Source organism: Nestor notabilis, unplaced genomic scaffold, assembly GCF_000696875.1.
Source record: "Nestor notabilis isolate BGI_N333 unplaced genomic scaffold, ASM69687v1 scaffold24950, whole genome shotgun sequence".
NCBI classification, from domain to species: domain Eukaryota; kingdom Metazoa; phylum Chordata; class Aves; order Psittaciformes; family Psittacidae; genus Nestor; species Nestor notabilis.
The window spans coordinates 22,441-36,398 of NW_009910996.1; the positions used below are offsets into that span (position 1 = coordinate 22,441).

At 48.1% G+C, this 13,958-nt stretch overlaps 1 protein-coding gene across 1 annotated transcript in view; it reads right to left on the minus strand.

Annotated features, from left to right (window-relative positions):
• Positions 1-13,958, minus strand: part of VPS8 (vacuolar protein sorting 8 homolog (S. cerevisiae)) — a gene marked incomplete at its 5' end in the record, with an annotated part of 30,155 nt that overhangs the window by 672 nt on the left and 15,525 nt on the right. Inside the window, 3 exons of the mRNA XM_010012676.1 lie at positions 177-257; positions 12,103-12,271; positions 12,937-13,106. Of these exons, the coding sequence (XP_010010978.1) occupies positions 177-257; positions 12,103-12,271; positions 12,937-13,106 (420 nt within the window). The remainder of the gene's footprint in view (positions 1-176; positions 258-12,102; positions 12,272-12,936; positions 13,107-13,958) is intronic.

Consider the following 13,958-nt stretch of genomic DNA (forward strand, 5'->3'; position numbering starts at 1 on the left):
AGCGCCTCGAGACGTGCAACAGCCAGCTCCAGGCACAGTGCACTGCCAGCGCTACCACACTAAACCAAACCCAAGAGAGAAGCCAAAGCCTACGCTGCCAGTGCTAGTACCAGGCTTGACAACATGCAAAATACCCTTCCCCAGTTGAAACCCAAAGGAAGACGGGTGGTACGTACTCTGGAGGTTCCTCGGTTGAGCCGGCAGAGCTGGTCAAAAGCTTGGATTTGCTGAGGATCCAACAGAGACTCTGAACTTGTCTGATAAAAGAGAGTGAGGATGTTACAGAAATAACACACAAGATGCCAAGTTACTACACACAGAAATTCATCCCTGCTCCTGCCCGTGGGCCTGGAGCAACCAGTCTGCAGCCTATTCAGGGGGGCTTTTCAGCCATCTTTCCTCTGGCTTGAAGCCACTGTGTGCACATTAGTCTGGGAAAAAAATGTCCTATCCCTGCTCAAAGAACAGAGATATGCTTACATCCACAATGATGACAACGGGGTCCGTAGCTGATGGCAGACAAACAGAATTAAGTTACCTTTGAGGAAAGGAAGACAAAAAAAGAAAGAAAGAAAAAGGAGAGGCAGAAAAACAGGGAAAGAAAAGGGATGAGAAAACTCCCCCTCAGCCAGCTGGGGAGAGAAGTAACGGGTCTCTGCAGCCTCTCCTGGGCTTTTCCCCAGGCAGCACCAGCTCCCCCCAGTCTTTTCTTGTCATCTCCTGTTAGTCTCCCCCAGCCCCACTCAGCCTCCCTGCTGGGTCACGACACAGTGCTGCTGCAGCAGGCTGTGCGTGGTTATTATGGGGAAGGATCACTATGCCAGCGACTAGTATCTGCTAATGGTATCTCTTCTAAGGTCCGTTTTTAACCCTAGTAGGATGTTAAAGCCTAAAAGGTAGGAAATGACAGGTGAAAAGGGGGTGAGAAGGCAAGGCAGCCTGCACGTCAGTGTCAGCCACACGCCCTGAGGAACTGGACACAAAGGACATCATGGTACTGCCCAGCAGTGCCAGTGTTTGCTGAGTACAAGGGTAAGTGTCACCCAGCAGCGCCAAGGCAGAATTGCAAATGGACCACAGCCTGCAACAAGAGCATTAATGCAAGGAGGGCTGCATACATACTCAAACTGCTTTAAAAGGCATCATTTACATATCTCAGGGGGAGATGACAGAGCATCACGGATTCTTGTAGGTTTGTTCCATTTTATCACATCACAATGTTTCTATTTTGAATGTTTCTGCTCATATTCCAAAGCAAAAGCATCATCAAGAAACTACAACAGAAGCCAAGGAGAACAGCCTCCCTCATGAGCAGCAATCTGGCATCTGTTGTCTCTGGGGATCTATTTTTAAGGGAACATTCAATGTTAATTCTCAAATATTTTCCCCAAAATAAATTTCCCAAGGGCTATTATCTCAAAATGCTGCAGTCCCACCAGTGGGTACTGACTGAAGCTGCATTTACTTTAAACTCCCTTTGGCAGCGGATCAAGCCCAACACGAAGAACTCCTGTCACTGCCTTCAAGGAGGGCGATCAACTAGAATGAAGGCTGAACTCCTGGCCCCAGGAAGGCAGAGGGGGCTTCACTGTTCCGCTCAAGCCAGGCAGGCTCACCAGGAGTCGGGATCATTCCCAGTCGGGCACAAATGTGCTCCTGGGCTCCTACCAGCAGCCAGGCCCTTCTCGCAGGGCTGGAGTTCTCTGGGGTTGCAGCGCATTCACTTGCTTTCTACTTCTCATCTATTATGGTGGGTTTAAAGAGCATGTTCAAAGCTCTGTGAAGATGACTCGAGTCCTGTCTGGGGAGATAAGCGCATGCTGTAGTGACACGGTGCTCTGTGGGGCACAGCACGCTGGCTCCCAAGCTTCTCTGGAAGAGCTCACCGCCAGCTCTGCGTAAGAGCCAGCACGACTCAGCACACCCCGAGGAAGCACGCTCCCATGGTTATCTGAAGCACGGGGTACGCAGCCATCCAGGTTTAAGGTACAGCTTGTGGCTGCTGCAGCCTGGGGGGGGGGCTGCAGTCTGCATTACAGCCCTGTCTCACCCCATGGTGAGAAGCACCCCATGTCCCAGGCAGAATCAAGCAGCCCTGCCCAAAGCGGGTGAGAAGCTGTGGTCTGCAGTGGGTAAGGTCTGGGGGCAGAGGGAACAACACTTTGCCAGAGATCACACTGCCTTAGCCTTTGACTCAATTTTTAATCGCTACCCGGGGAAAAGGGAAACCCCGCTGGCACCTGTACAGTGAAACTCAACTGAAGTGAGCTGCCTTGGAAGAAAGTTACTGAGGACAAAACCTGGAGCACAAAGACTCTGCAGAGGTGGGTACGCCACCACACAGAGCACCAGGCTCCCTCCCAGCAGCAGCCCATCACCCTGCTTTCAGGGCTTTCTGCTCCACCCAAGGGCTACGCTGTCCCCAGCCTCAGCAAAACTCCTGATCTGGGAATGCTTTACCCAGAGCCTTGGGTTTGCCTCCTCATGCTCCCCACAGCAACTCCGCTGTCCTCTTCCGGCAGCTCCTCCATCACACGCTCCCCCCTTCCTGCTCAGCTCTGAGCAAAGCACAGCCAGGGCAGAACCTGAATCGTTTCATTAACTCTCCTGAAGCCACGTGCACCTTTGCCTTTGAGACGTCCATCACAGTCTGAGTGGAATGTCCCAAGTGCAGATCACTTATGCTGGAAGCACCTGCTCAGCCTCACTTCTTCCCCCTCTAAGATACTCCTTATACATGTAAATAGCTATTTGCTAATCACCAATCAAGCAGCCAGTGTCCATGTTTCCCTGCACACATGGCACTGGCTTTGAACCAGAGAGCCCGTGACAGCGGGGGTCACGTATCTGCAGCTGGTGGGTTGTACAGGCACTTCCCAAGGGACATGCAGGTCAGTCTCGCTTGGAAAAGAACAAAAAAAAGCAAGGGGGAATAAAAAGAGTTACTGGGGCCACAGGCATTCAAAGACAAGGGAAATGCAATGTAATTGGCCTCCCCTCTTCTGCTATCTCTTTACCACACGTATGTAACTATCAATCAGACTGTTCTCCAGGCTGATGAGCTGAAATATTGCAGGCAATTCTTTCTGTTGTCATGGAAACAAGTGCTGTCAGGCCTTTTCCTTTTTTAACCGTGTCACTAAAGGCATGTTTTCATTCAAGAGCTACAGGGAGGCTCTCAGAGTCCAGCATCAGGAGTCAGGCATTAGTGGAACCTACTCAGCTCACTCACCCTGCAACACAGCTTCTGCCTCCAGTGCCACTGCAGGGCCGGCCGGCTCGTCAGCGTCTGCATCAGTACAAAGTGGTTCAGCACCTCCGAGCCATTTCCAGCCAAACCCTTCAGAAAGGGCTCAGACTAGATGCAGAACCCAGGAGATGCAATTTATCCCCATCAGGATCTGGGCCAGCAAGAAGAAGAAAGGTTCCTTTGTGTTTGACGGTCCTCACAGATCCCACCACTATAATGCTAATCTCCATTGCACATTTTGCTTGCACGTATTCCACCTCCCTCTGGTAGTCACCACACAGCCCTCCTAAGCCTACAATTATCTTTAATTTAACAGCTACAAAATCGTCAGCTAGTGCCTAAGCAAAGCAGATCATACAGCGGTTGTAAGCAGAGGCACTGTTAATAGTCACACCAAGAGATCCATCCGAGCGCTGCCTCGCAGAGCCGTACCTTCCACAGAAGATATTGCTACATCAATTAGAGCATCAGAGCACAACATTACCGTGGGGGCTGCTCCAGAACATGGTGTGGATGCAGCCAGACATCCTGGGGAAGGCTTTGGGATTCCCAGGAGCAAAACCAGCACTCACCTCCCTCATTTACAGAGCCAAATCCATAGGCAGTGGGTGCCAAGTCCACCTTCTGCCATTCCTACCCTGTGGCTGGACACTTATTTCACCATGGTTCAAGTAGCCTTACAAAAAGGTACCTCAGTTCATATTTTTAATGAGCCAATTAATGTAAAACTAAGTAAATCTACTCTTTTTCCACAGAACAAGGACCTGCTGTTTTCATGGCGTTCCCAAGAACCTGGAGCAGCCAACCAAAACGAGAGCAAGGCAGGCAGCCGCCCTGACCCACAGTCACTAGAATGACACCAACATCACAGAATCGTAAATGAAGCTCAGCAAAAACTCAGGACGTCCCTCTCAGGACAAAAGCTGCTTCTGCTGCAGACCTCTGCAGAGCTACTGCAGCATAAGGCACCGCTGCTGCGGGACAGACGCTGCCTGGAGGCAGGAAGTCTTGCAAGTCCCTCTGGGCAGTGCCCTCTTTGGCACTGACTTGCCAAAGCCTTCCCTCAGCACTGCAGCAGCAGCAGCAGCAGCCTGTCACACAGGCCTGCGCTGCAGCTCCGTCCTCTGATGTCTAGAGCAGCAGAACAGGAAAGCAGAAGTCTCACTTCTAGTTGAACTTAGCTGAACTTCAGGAGCAAACCTACTCAAGGCAAGGGAGAGGACAGGCTTCTTTGTGCTCTAACCCGCTGCTGCTGCAATGTGAGACACTGCAGTGGCCGAGGAGAGAGGAAGAAGTGTCTGTATTAAATACCGAGGAGCACACTGGTGTACCTCCAGTCTCCCCCTGCTAGCTGGTCTGTTCAGCAGCTCACACCTGCAGCAGGCACTGTTGGAATATTCCCTTGGACTCCCGCTGATGCCTCCAGCCAAAGGAGCAGTCACACTGCTCAGGATTAATTAATCCAACACAAAACACGCATCTCCTCACTGGACAGACAGCATGGCCCAGCAGATGAGACACATATTTATAATGCAGGAGGCTCCAAGGGCAGCACGGCAGCACACGGATTAACCCTTACACAGAGGTGATGTGCAACAGACTGACCTCAGTGCAGTGCTGGAACCCAAGAGGACAGAGTGTCGTGCATGAAGGCAAATAATTCATTTTCTAAACGTGAGCTAAGAGGCTGTTGCACAGCATCCCACAAGAGCCAACCACAGAAGACTCAAGAAGTGCAGAGTTCTCTCAATGGCATGAATTTGGGGAGAGAAAGGGAAGATAACGACATGTAGAAGAAGGACGAAGACCTACTTGGTGTACAAAGGATTAGTGACCCCTCCTGCCATTGATAACATCACCCCAAACCTTACAGAAAATCCAAGTGGACGCCCCTGCTCTCTGTCCCCTTCATAGCTCCTGACACCCATGTAGCAATCTGCTGTTGCTGTTTAAGAGGGAAGTTTATAATGTGCTTAAGAACAACTCTGGCCCTGGGAGCTCAGCTGCAGCTGCCCAAGCCTATCTAAGCTCAGCTCGCATACAAACCGCTGCAGCACACCGTTTTCATTGTGCCACAAGGGTAAAGGAGTGGGGAAGGAGGCGGGACATGGAAACTGCAGCTTTCCATTTGAGGGATTTACAAGAGACAGATGCTCATCTGCCACCTGCATTTCTGAAAGTCGCCCTCCAGAACAGCCAGTAACACCCTCAGCTACCGCAAGCACCACTGAAACAGCCATGATTTCCTCTCATACCCACCCGTCTGGGGACTACAAACTGAACCAAACCTTCAGCTTCTACTTATCTTGCTCCCCTCCTTCAGAGGAACATCAGAAGAAAGGAGTCATCTGCAGGTGCCTTAACCCTTTGGCCTTTTGGTTTTGCTCAGCTTGGTATGAGCAGCAATCACCCCCTCCAGCAGCAGCAGCAGCAAGCTCAGCACCACATGTAGAGGTCACTGGGACTCTCCCGTCTGTGCTGGGTCTGGAAAGGCAGCCTCCCCTGGCAGATGGGAAGTCACACGTTCTCTTTCCTGCCTGTGCTCCAAGGCAGATCTGTGAAGATGACTGAAAGCTTGCAGTTGCACAGTGAGGACATATGCAATGAGCTGTGCCGGTTCCTTGGAGAACAGATACATAACTGTCAAGCACTGTGCTAAACTGCACATAACTATTGGCAACAGGGACTGATGCAGTCAGTGGGAATATCAACAGGTTGCAGCAGCCCAGCATCTGTTACTATTTCGTAGTATCACAGACTGGTTTGGGTTGAAGGGACCTTAAAGCTCATCCAGTTCCAACCCCCTGCCACAGGCAGGGACACCTTCCACTAGAGCAGGTTGCTCCAAGTCCCTGTGTCCAACCTGGCCTTGAACACTGCCAGGGATGGGGCAGCCACAGCTTCTCTGGGCACCCTGTGCCAGCACCTCAGCACCCTCACAGGGAAGAATCTCTTCCTGAGATCTAACCTAAACCTCCCCTCTGTCAGGTTAAAGCCATTCCCCCTTGTCCTGTCTCTACAGGCCCTTGTAAAAAGCCCCTCTCCAGGTTTCTTGTAGGCCCCTCAAGGTATTGGAAGACTGTTACAAGGCATCCCTGGAGCCTTCTCCAGGCTGCACCAGCCCAGCTCTCTCAGCCTGTCTCTAGAGCAGAGCTGCTCCAGCCCTCGCAGCATCTCCGTGGCCTCCTCTGGACTCGCTCCAAGTCCCTCTTGTGTTGTTGCCCCAGAGCTGGATCAGGACTGCAGGGGGGGGTCTCACCAGGGCACAGCAGAGGGGGAGAATCCCCACCCTCGACCTGCAGCTCACGTTCCTTTTGATGCAGATTTTAATGAGTCTGTCCTACAGATCCTCGTAGATATGAAATGTTTCAATAAAACAGAGGAAGTTCTCATCAAACACTGAAATAGTTTCTCTGAAAATGAGATGTAAAGTAAAGCAAGGATCACTCACCGAAATATTGCCATCTTCTCTCTTAACCAGGACACAGCACTTCCCCAGGTGATCCCAGGAGCACAGGGCAGTCAGTCTCTCTGGGCTTCACTTTAGGGAGTATGAAAGTCAGCTGTCTCTGCATTATGTTAGCCTCTCATGAGTCCTAGAGGGCAACACTTTGGATTGTAGGCAGTAAAAGGAGATTTCTGCTGGGCTACAGATTGTTACAAGGAAGGCCAGGGGTCTGATTTTGTAAAACAAAACCAAGCCAAACCAACAACAACAAACCCAGCACCAAAACCCAAAGAAAACAAACCAACCTAAATCACCCAAACCAACCAAACAAGAAACTTAACTAACCCACCCCCCACTATGAAAAGTCCACGAAAACAATCAGTTTTCATTTAAAAGCTGCTAAAGGAGAATTATGATTTTGAAATTAGTCTTCTTAAATGTGTGGTTTATTTTCAGCTTTAGCTTTGGTGTCAGTCCTCCTCTAGTTAAGACTCCCACACTCCCGTTTTCTCTTTCCAAATCACTTGTTTTTCCAATACATTACAAGAAATCTTATAGCACAGATGTTCTGCTGATGAGAAGCCAACGGTACAAAGTGTCTCTAGTTCCTTCCTCACATGGATTTCCTATGTGTTGTTGAAGAAGGAATCTACCACCAAAGCCACCTCCAAAGCCAACGGACTGGGCATTTTCTCAGTTAATATGGATGTGGGAATATTCTTACAGAGGAGAATGCATAATCTTGTAACTGTAAAAAATGCTAATTATTGGCTTGGTACCATTTGGGAGGTAGGAATCACACCTGGGTATTTTAAAAGTTATAGAGTCCTTGGAAAAATTAGCTGTTGCTGGGGTTCAAGCTATAACTGATGGTCACCAGTGCACTGAAAACAGTAGAACTGGCTCTGTCTTCTGGTGGAGAGAGGCCAGGTAACATTGGACTAGCTCTAAGTAAGTGTTGACAAAAAAAGCAGTCCTAAACTTTCATTCTTACCCAATAGGAAGCACAGAGACATGCTGCACAGGGACATTTAACATCCAAGGTAAGAGATACACCATGGTACCAACACCTCACAGGTGGAAGTGAGTCAAGAAGCTCTGGGTTGGATAGAAGGCTGTGTCCCAAGGAGGGACGCTGGTGGCAGGGGCAGAACAGAGCTCAGTGACAAAGTGGATTAACTATGGATCACATTCGTTGTCCATCCTGGTGTGACTTGACAGGATTAAACTCCCGAATAAAATGTATTTTTCATCTGGAAAGCTCTAACAAGAGTGCCCTTAGAACTCAGGCATAATCTCAAAGTGGGAATAACCAGAGCATGTCAGCTTAGGAGCTCATGGCACGTTCTGCAGAGCTTATGGCCCAAGAGCCAAAAGACTCCATTCCTCTCCCCGATGCCTAGTATGTAGGTTAGCAGAATGAATGCAAACACAAACTAGCTCACTGAAATGAGGCAAATTAGTTTTGGAGATCAATGACTAAGATACCAGGAGTATTTCACTTACATGTTTAGGCAGAAGCCCAGCTACTGTGCTTTTACCTAACACGCCTCAGCTAGCTTCAAACACCGTAACACAAAACCTGCACGTTTTAAATCGGATTTGAAAGCCACACCACAAACACACAAGCTTTCAACTCTTGTAACATTCATTTATGGTATGGTGTCAGGTAGGGAGGACAGAAAAGATGGCAGATGATCAGTTTAGACCCAGAAGATTTCCCTTGGGAAGACAGCAAGGCTTAGGGGACAACAGAGAAAGCACAAACCTTTAGTAGCAAACACAGGAAAAGCCTCTTTGCCCAAGTAATAGGACAAGGGGGAATGGCTTTATGCTGATAAAGGGTAGATTTAGATGAGACATTAAGCAGAAGTTCTTCCCTGTGAGGGTGCTGAGGCGCTGGCACAGGGTGCCCAGAGAAGCTGTGGCTGCCCCATCCCTGGCAGTGTTCAAGGCCAGGTTGGACACAGGGACTTGGAGCAACCTGCTCTAGTGGAAGGTGTCCCTGCCCATGGCAGGGGGTTGGAGCTGGATGAGCTTTAAGGGTTGCTTCCAACCCAAACCAGTCTGTGATTCTATTCTGCTTCACTGGGGCAGAATGTTTCAAGCCCTCATCACAGCAACGCTCCATTTAAATAAGTGCTATCACCAGATTCAATAATGGTTCAGTGCTGCCTCGTGCCATCTCTCCACCTCCTCCAGTTTCAAGGCAATTGCTACAGAAGTCATGCATGCAAAGCAGGGACAGAGAAAACACTGTCTGTTGGGCTGTCGTTTCACATATAAATCTCAACAGCATTGCAAAATTCCAACTGACAGTCTTTGTTTCAGCAGAGCAGAACTGGTACTATGAAATGCACTCCAGATGCTCACTGGCATTTCTCAGTATGAATCTATTCCTAATTCAAGGCTTGCTAAGAAAATAAATGCCTAAACAGAAGATTTCACTAGCGGGGAAGGGGGGTATGTGTGTGTGTGTGTGAAAAAAACAACCCACATTAGATTTTGCCAACAGACAGACTAAGCTTTCAGGGTCTTCAAAGTGCTTGCAAAGGAATACACTGCTCACAGGTCTATGAACAAAATGTCCTGGAAGCTTAGGAGCTGGCTCTGCGGGGTCTATGGAAGGCTGGGCTGGAAGCACAGCTTTGTTAGCGTAACCTCCCTCTGGGATTTCCTGTTTCTTATTTGCAGGAACACCAGCTGTGGAAGCAAGAGCAGCTTGACCAACAGAGACCTCTGGGTCTGCTCAGTGCCAGCACTGTTGAGAGGCAATGCAGAGAAGCCCTTCACCAGAGAACTGCAGCACCAAAAGGCTAACAGGCATTGTGACAAACAGAAATAAACCCCTTCTGTGCCTGGGGTGGCACCAGCAGCCATGGCTGTCCTGGACCCTTGGGAACACAGAAATGCGGGTGGGGAGCCCTGAGAGGCTCCCCTTTCCTTCAGTCCCTTTGCTCGCCTGCATCTCCGTTCTACAGCATCTTGCATCATCCACCAGGATGATGCTACTATAGAAAATGCACCTTTCAAACAGGCCTCAATTCTGCACAGAGCAGTATCATGTCAAAACAGGGGGGCTTAGCTGTTTTCATGATTAGTTCTCTGCTTATATTTACTTGAGACTGAATAAGACCAAACCCTGCCACACCAGCAGGCACCAGCCTTCCCCCAGCACCTGGTTCTGTGTTCCAGGGGACCCTCCTCACCCTTCTGCTTTCAGCTCCAGTGGAGCCAGGCAACACCGCATCCATCTCCTCCACTTGGCACTCCCAGCACTTCCCCCTGAAGGAAAGGCCTGTTCTGTAACTCAAATCACTGCGTGGCCAGAAGAACACTTACCTACAGGGTTAATAAACACTACTGAGCGGCAATTGTTGAGCAAACAAACTTCCTGGAGAAGCGAGAGATTTTACACTCTATTGCCAAGTCTAAATATATTGAGCTTTTTAAAGATCTGACTGCGCAACAGTTTAATCACATGCAAGTACAACAGTTAAATATTATAATGTATGAGGAACATCACAAACTTGGAGAGGATCTGGGACATCAGGAGGAGGAGGTGGGGGGCTTGAAGCAGCGCTCAGGCTCTACTGAGACAGAGCCAAGCTCTGCTGGGCTGGCTGCGTGCGGAGCAGGAAGTGATGGGCTTTGCCAAGAGCACATGACAGACAGCAGGGAAGCATCCAGCACTCTCAGATGGTCTGGCATGGACATTTTCTAGGTAGTGCAAGATGATCCATGCTATAACCTGCTTTCTTCCCCATCCAATGTCTCCATGCCTCCCTTCAAGCCCCGGTCCCAGCCAGCCCTCACTTTTACAGACAGAGCAGTTAAACTGATGATCTCCCTGCCCCCATGACTCCCGTGTCATCTGGAGCATTTTCCACTTTATTACGATCCAGAATATGTCCAGACTGCCATTAAAGGGGAAACACAGGGGTTCTCTGACTGACTAGCCCATGAGAAATCCGGTGATGACCAAGTTATAAGGCACTGGTACAAAATGCCAGGCACTTTAATGATGAATGTAGGTTTAATACTTAATTCTGCCTTTAGCTTTTGAAGTTAAACCTGGTCTGTCACACCCATTTGCACACATGCCTTTGGAGATCTCTAGAGGGTAAAATAAAGGGCTGATGAATCTGGCAAGCCTTAGATCCAGCATCCACATTTCACTGTAGCAGGACAGGACATAAAGTGACGAGCATTTCTAAACAGGATGTTCGGGACAACAGTTGGTTTATAATCTCCTGGGAAAGCTTTTCTTTCTGTCACCATATGAGAAACTAACACAATTTGACTGCAAGGATTGCACTGTGCTCCATACATTCCTCAGAGATTACTTTTCCCCCAAGTCTCCCTTCAAGCAGGAAGCTTCTGGTTTTGCTAATACAGAAGCTGATGGAAGTTGACTAATGCTGTTAGCCATCCTGTGATCGGAATTGATTTGGCAGAAATTGAAATAATCTGCTAGAAGAAAACTAAAGTACTCCTATAAAAACATACTCCAAGATTGAATTACTTTTGGTTTGAATTACTTTGGAAGTGGAAAAACACTGCTTTGCATGCATCTGTGCGGTGACAAATGCACAAAGTACCTTGAGGCATTTAGGAACAAACCCTCATCAGTAGCTGCCTTTTTGCAGGAACGTGGGGCAGCAGAGTTCAGTTCCCCATGGTGCAATATCCCTAAAAACCATCCCAACAAGCTACCTGCCATGTTTGCTTACGGCATCACAGGGAAAAGACAGAAGCATGCATACTGAGACTGGATTTCTTTTTGTATTGGGGATGGTGAAGAAATTCTTGCACACAAATACTGACAATAAATACAAACTAATGATCTGCTCCCTCACCCAAATCCAGCTGCATCCGTCTTGTTTACCCACAAGCTTCTTAAAACATTGTGCAAGCACTTAATGAATGAAATCAATTCCAGATCTTTTACCCAGAGCCAGGTTATCTGTCAGGAAGACAGAATGGTGGCTCCACGATCCAGCCACAAGCAACGTGACAGCTCTTAATACAAGTTTCATACAAAAGACACCTAAAAATAGTTTGAAAGGAACTGTCCCCAGTGGCCCACCCCAAGCTCTCACAAACAAGCAGCAGCAATGGATACATCTAGCAGGCAATCAGCCCAAGTATCCAGCTTCCCTTCAGGCTGCTAGCAGTTCCCAGACCTTCTGGATGAACGCATTTCAGTTACTTCCACAGCTCTGTATACCCACACCAAAACCAAAATGACATTCATAAATGTGACTAGTTAGCTGCTGATACTGTTCGACAGTTACTGATCATGGGCTTGTCTGGAAGCAAAGACAGACACAAGAACAAAGTGACAAAGCCTCTAAGCACTGCTCGATGTTTGCTGGAAGAGGAACTGCCTCACAAACCTTACCTGTGCCAAGGGTGCTCCACTTCCTTTTTTTAGCTCTGAGAAGTTCTCGCTCAGTTTTCCTCCCTTGTTACTTGAGTTGCACTTATAGCACATCCACCTCATCTGGCCTTTAGTTACTGTCCCACATTCTTTACTCAGCAGACACAGCGAATGGTACAAGTGGCCACAGCTGTAAAAGAGAAGAGTTCTGCTCGGTCCTTGGAAGCAGGGTGACACAGCCTGACAGTTCTACACTTTGGAAGGGAAATCAGTGCTCAATGGAAAACAAGGCTGCTTATCTGTAAATACAGCTCAGCAGCGTATACGCTCCCTTTGTACCTCCACACCCTCCTGTAGTATTTCTAGATTGCAAAGGTAACAGTAGATGTCTGTTTGCTGGTACAGCTACAGATCATAATACCAAGGTAATAAACCTCTTATTTTACAGCCACCTGGCCACAGATGGGAATATCAGAGATGCCAGCTGAGAACAAAGTCAGGCCTGCAGTAGATCTGACATGTACAACTACAGGCAAGTGAACCCCAGGTGCTGCAATTGCACAAACTGCATTGCTGGGAGAGATGACAGATAAACTGACAGCTTACTGAACAGCTCTCACAGAATTGTAAGGCAATTCTTTGCAACAGAGACAGAGCTGGCTGCATGCAAAGAAGGCTGGCTCTGTGGAGTTTGATTAGCCAGCCCATTTACAGTGCAAGGGAGCAAGAAGGGATACATGCTCACAGGAATACACAGGATTACTTGTGCAAGTCAAAAGACCAGTAGGTGGTTTTTTTTGTCTTGTACAACTACTAACATTATCACAGCTGTGACCCCATACCCCTTAACTTTACCTGAAAACAATGATTTCATCAGCGGTTTCTTGCCTTCTTTTGTACTGCTGTAGACAAATGCAGCAGTAATCCTGCTTTGGGGTAAGCCCTCTAGTGACAGAAGCTCTTAGGTTACACAGTGACCAGTGGAGATCATGGTTTAGAAGATTCGTAGTTGTCTCTAAAAGGGTCTGTGTGGAAGACAACATACAGAATAACTAGGTCATTTTGTCATCTCCAGACTGCAGAAACTTCATACTGATCAATTCTTTCTAACAAGCAGCCTAGCAGATCCAACAAAATTGCTTCTCTTCATGTTTTCTAGCCACTGGCAATTTTGAGTCCTTTCACCACATGTTCATGGAGGCAATACCTTTTCACTCCTGAATGGGTCTTTTATTGATTTTTGTCAAACAGCATCAAGAGATACTAGGTAGGCTCATTTTGCCATCTTCCATACCAGACCCTCCCCCCTCTACCTGGTAACTGCTTACATCCCCCATTTTAGGAGAAACATGCTGATAAAAATCAAAGCCCAAATGCACTATCACAATTAAAATATGAAAAACACACAGAACTTCTCATCTGCTAGTTCTTCCCAACTGAGATTTGCACTCCTGAAGAGTCAAAAGCAAAATACCCTTAGTTTTTAGAGGTCAGTGCCTTTTTTCAGCAACAACAGGTATCAGGCATTGGTGCTCTGCTCTGTGATCTATCACTGCTCTGTCGCAGCAACACAGAAAAAGCTGCAGAGGTTGCACCAGTGGTTCACATCTGTCCTAGTCCAGATATGACATGCAACCTGTAGAGAAAACTGACAGGCAATGACAGAAGACCTGTCGTGTTGCTCAGAGCAGACCTCTACCAAGAACCAGAGGTAACAGCTTTTTATGTTCAGTCCTTCATAGTAAAGCTATTTCCCATTTTATTTTTCGATTGCATGCTGCTGCATGAAGGCCTGAGCCATAGGTTGGATGGTAGTGACATATGGTAGGCAGGACGAGGGAGGGTGACTTTGGAGGAAAACTATACATTCTGTTTTG